Below are 1,866 nucleotides of genomic sequence, written 5' to 3'. Positions count from 1 at the left end.
AGTTCTTGAGTTTGCCATGTCTGAACATTGTTCACTGAGTCAGTCTTGGAGCCTCCACAAGACGAAGTAGACGTTGCAGCTGACCAAACACAAGCATTAGTATTGAAATTCCGGTATGAAGCTGTAAATGGAGCCATGGACCAGTCCGTCTTCACCCGCCCTCCTTGTGTTGCCCAGTCATCAGCATTCCATAGACTCGCGGTAACTCTCATTGCTTGATTCTTTGGGAATGCAACACCAAGTGCTTCGTCGTTGTTGTACACTCTTATTGGGATATTATCCACCAAAAATCTGGACAATTACAAAAACAAACCCCAAAATATCAGACATGAACACTACATAATACTAAGTAGTACTAGTAACTGTTTAATCAGTAACGTACATGATGCGTTGCGAGTTCCAGACAATAGAGTAGGTGTGGAACGACGAGGTGGGATCAAACCATAGACGAAACTGTTGTTCTTTGTTTCCTTTACCCTGAGAGTAAACGTTGGTGTGAACCGTGTAAGGCTGTCCTGATGAATTTCCAAGAAACTCGAAATCAATTTCATCGTGCCCTGCTCCTTGAGAAGTCAACTGCAAATTGCACAAAAAACACTTCATCTGTTGGACATGTTTTATTAAATACTATAGAGTACTACTTCGTTAAGTAGAAAAAAATTATGTTACTTACGTAGAATGTTGTAACAGTGCCAGCAGAATTTCCAGGTACTAGTTTGAGCTGCACGTCAAACCTTCCGAATAAATATTCATTCTTGGATTGAAATCTAGAACCTGAATTTTTGTCAAGGGACAAGACGAGTACGCGCCCGCCATCTTGTATCTGAGCTCGCTGGTCACCAAACGTGACCGTCACGTCTTGGTAGAAATTTTCAGCCCATGCAGGGCATAGAAACAAAATTGCAACAATAGAGAGCTGCAGCAACATTTTTTTTTTTTTAAATCAATGTATATGTACTTGTGCTATTGGATAATTGCTTTTTGAATGTGTGTTGAGAGGGTACGAAGAAATGAATAGTGGAAATAATTTATTAATGTGCATAAGGTTTATTGGAAAATTAACTTTAAGTAGTAATACTAAATTCAAACTAAAAGTAAATGATGTAGTTGAAATAATGAGAAATAAAGGCATAAGTTTAATAAAATCAATAAAAATAGACCCAGAAATATACGCAGGTTTAGAATGGAATTTAAACAAATTTACTAAACCAAAAATTCTTACACCAGACTCTCATCCATTATATACTACAAGTAAAGGAGAAACTTCAGTCAGATTTACAGATTATAATTATGCAACCAAAAGAAATTTAGACAACGACGAAATAGAAAGTAATATAGAAACAGAAAGCGAGTTTATGAATATAGAAGTTCTACACGAAGGATATGAAGTAGACATGGTCATAGAGAAAGATGAAAATTTAGCAGAAGAATATAAATATATAACTTTTAAATGTAAGGGATGTCAAAAGGACAAAATGAAAATTGAAGAATGTATAGAACATTTTAAAAATTGTTTAGAGAGTAGTGATAATTTAGGATATAGAAATAACAAACTATTCCTTGAAAGAAAAGATGAAGACACAATTTCTGTATTAAGTTCCACAATAAGTTATAAAGAACTCGCAGAATTAGAACCGACTAACTCTTCAAGTGCTAGCCCATTTCAACAAACAAACCCTAATCCCCAACCAATAGATTATAGTACAGGCAATGTACCTAGAAGACCAGCAATTAGGATAAACCTAGATACAGAACTTAGAAGAGATAATATAAAACCAGCAAGTAAGAGAATGTCAATAGAAGAACCAATTAAACTACAAGAAGGAGATAGTAAAGGTAAAATTCTAAACATAGCAGCACACGACC

The 1,866-nt window shown here is 35.4% G+C and overlaps 1 protein-coding gene across 1 annotated transcript; it reads right to left on the bottom strand.

The window, feature by feature from the left end:
- Window positions 1-15: 15 nt before the first annotated feature.
- Window positions 16-928, bottom strand: LOC124891128 (xyloglucan endotransglucosylase/hydrolase protein 22-like; the record flags this gene model as incomplete). Its single annotated transcript, XM_047402941.1, has 3 exons — window positions 674-928; window positions 383-576; window positions 16-291 (listed from the first exon to the last, which is right to left on the bottom strand). Coding segments are annotated over exons 1-3 (725 nt in total), but the record flags the coding sequence as incomplete, so codon positions are not given.
- Between the last annotated feature and the right edge of the window lie 938 nt (window positions 929-1,866).

The sequence above is a fragment of the Capsicum annuum genome, unplaced genomic scaffold (genome assembly GCF_002878395.1).
Source record: "Capsicum annuum cultivar UCD-10X-F1 unplaced genomic scaffold, UCD10Xv1.1 ctg3097, whole genome shotgun sequence".
In the NCBI taxonomy this organism is placed as follows: domain Eukaryota; kingdom Viridiplantae; phylum Streptophyta; class Magnoliopsida; order Solanales; family Solanaceae; genus Capsicum; species Capsicum annuum.
The sequence above is the reverse complement of the archived record's forward strand: the minus strand, read 5'-3'. Positions and strand labels throughout refer to the sequence as shown.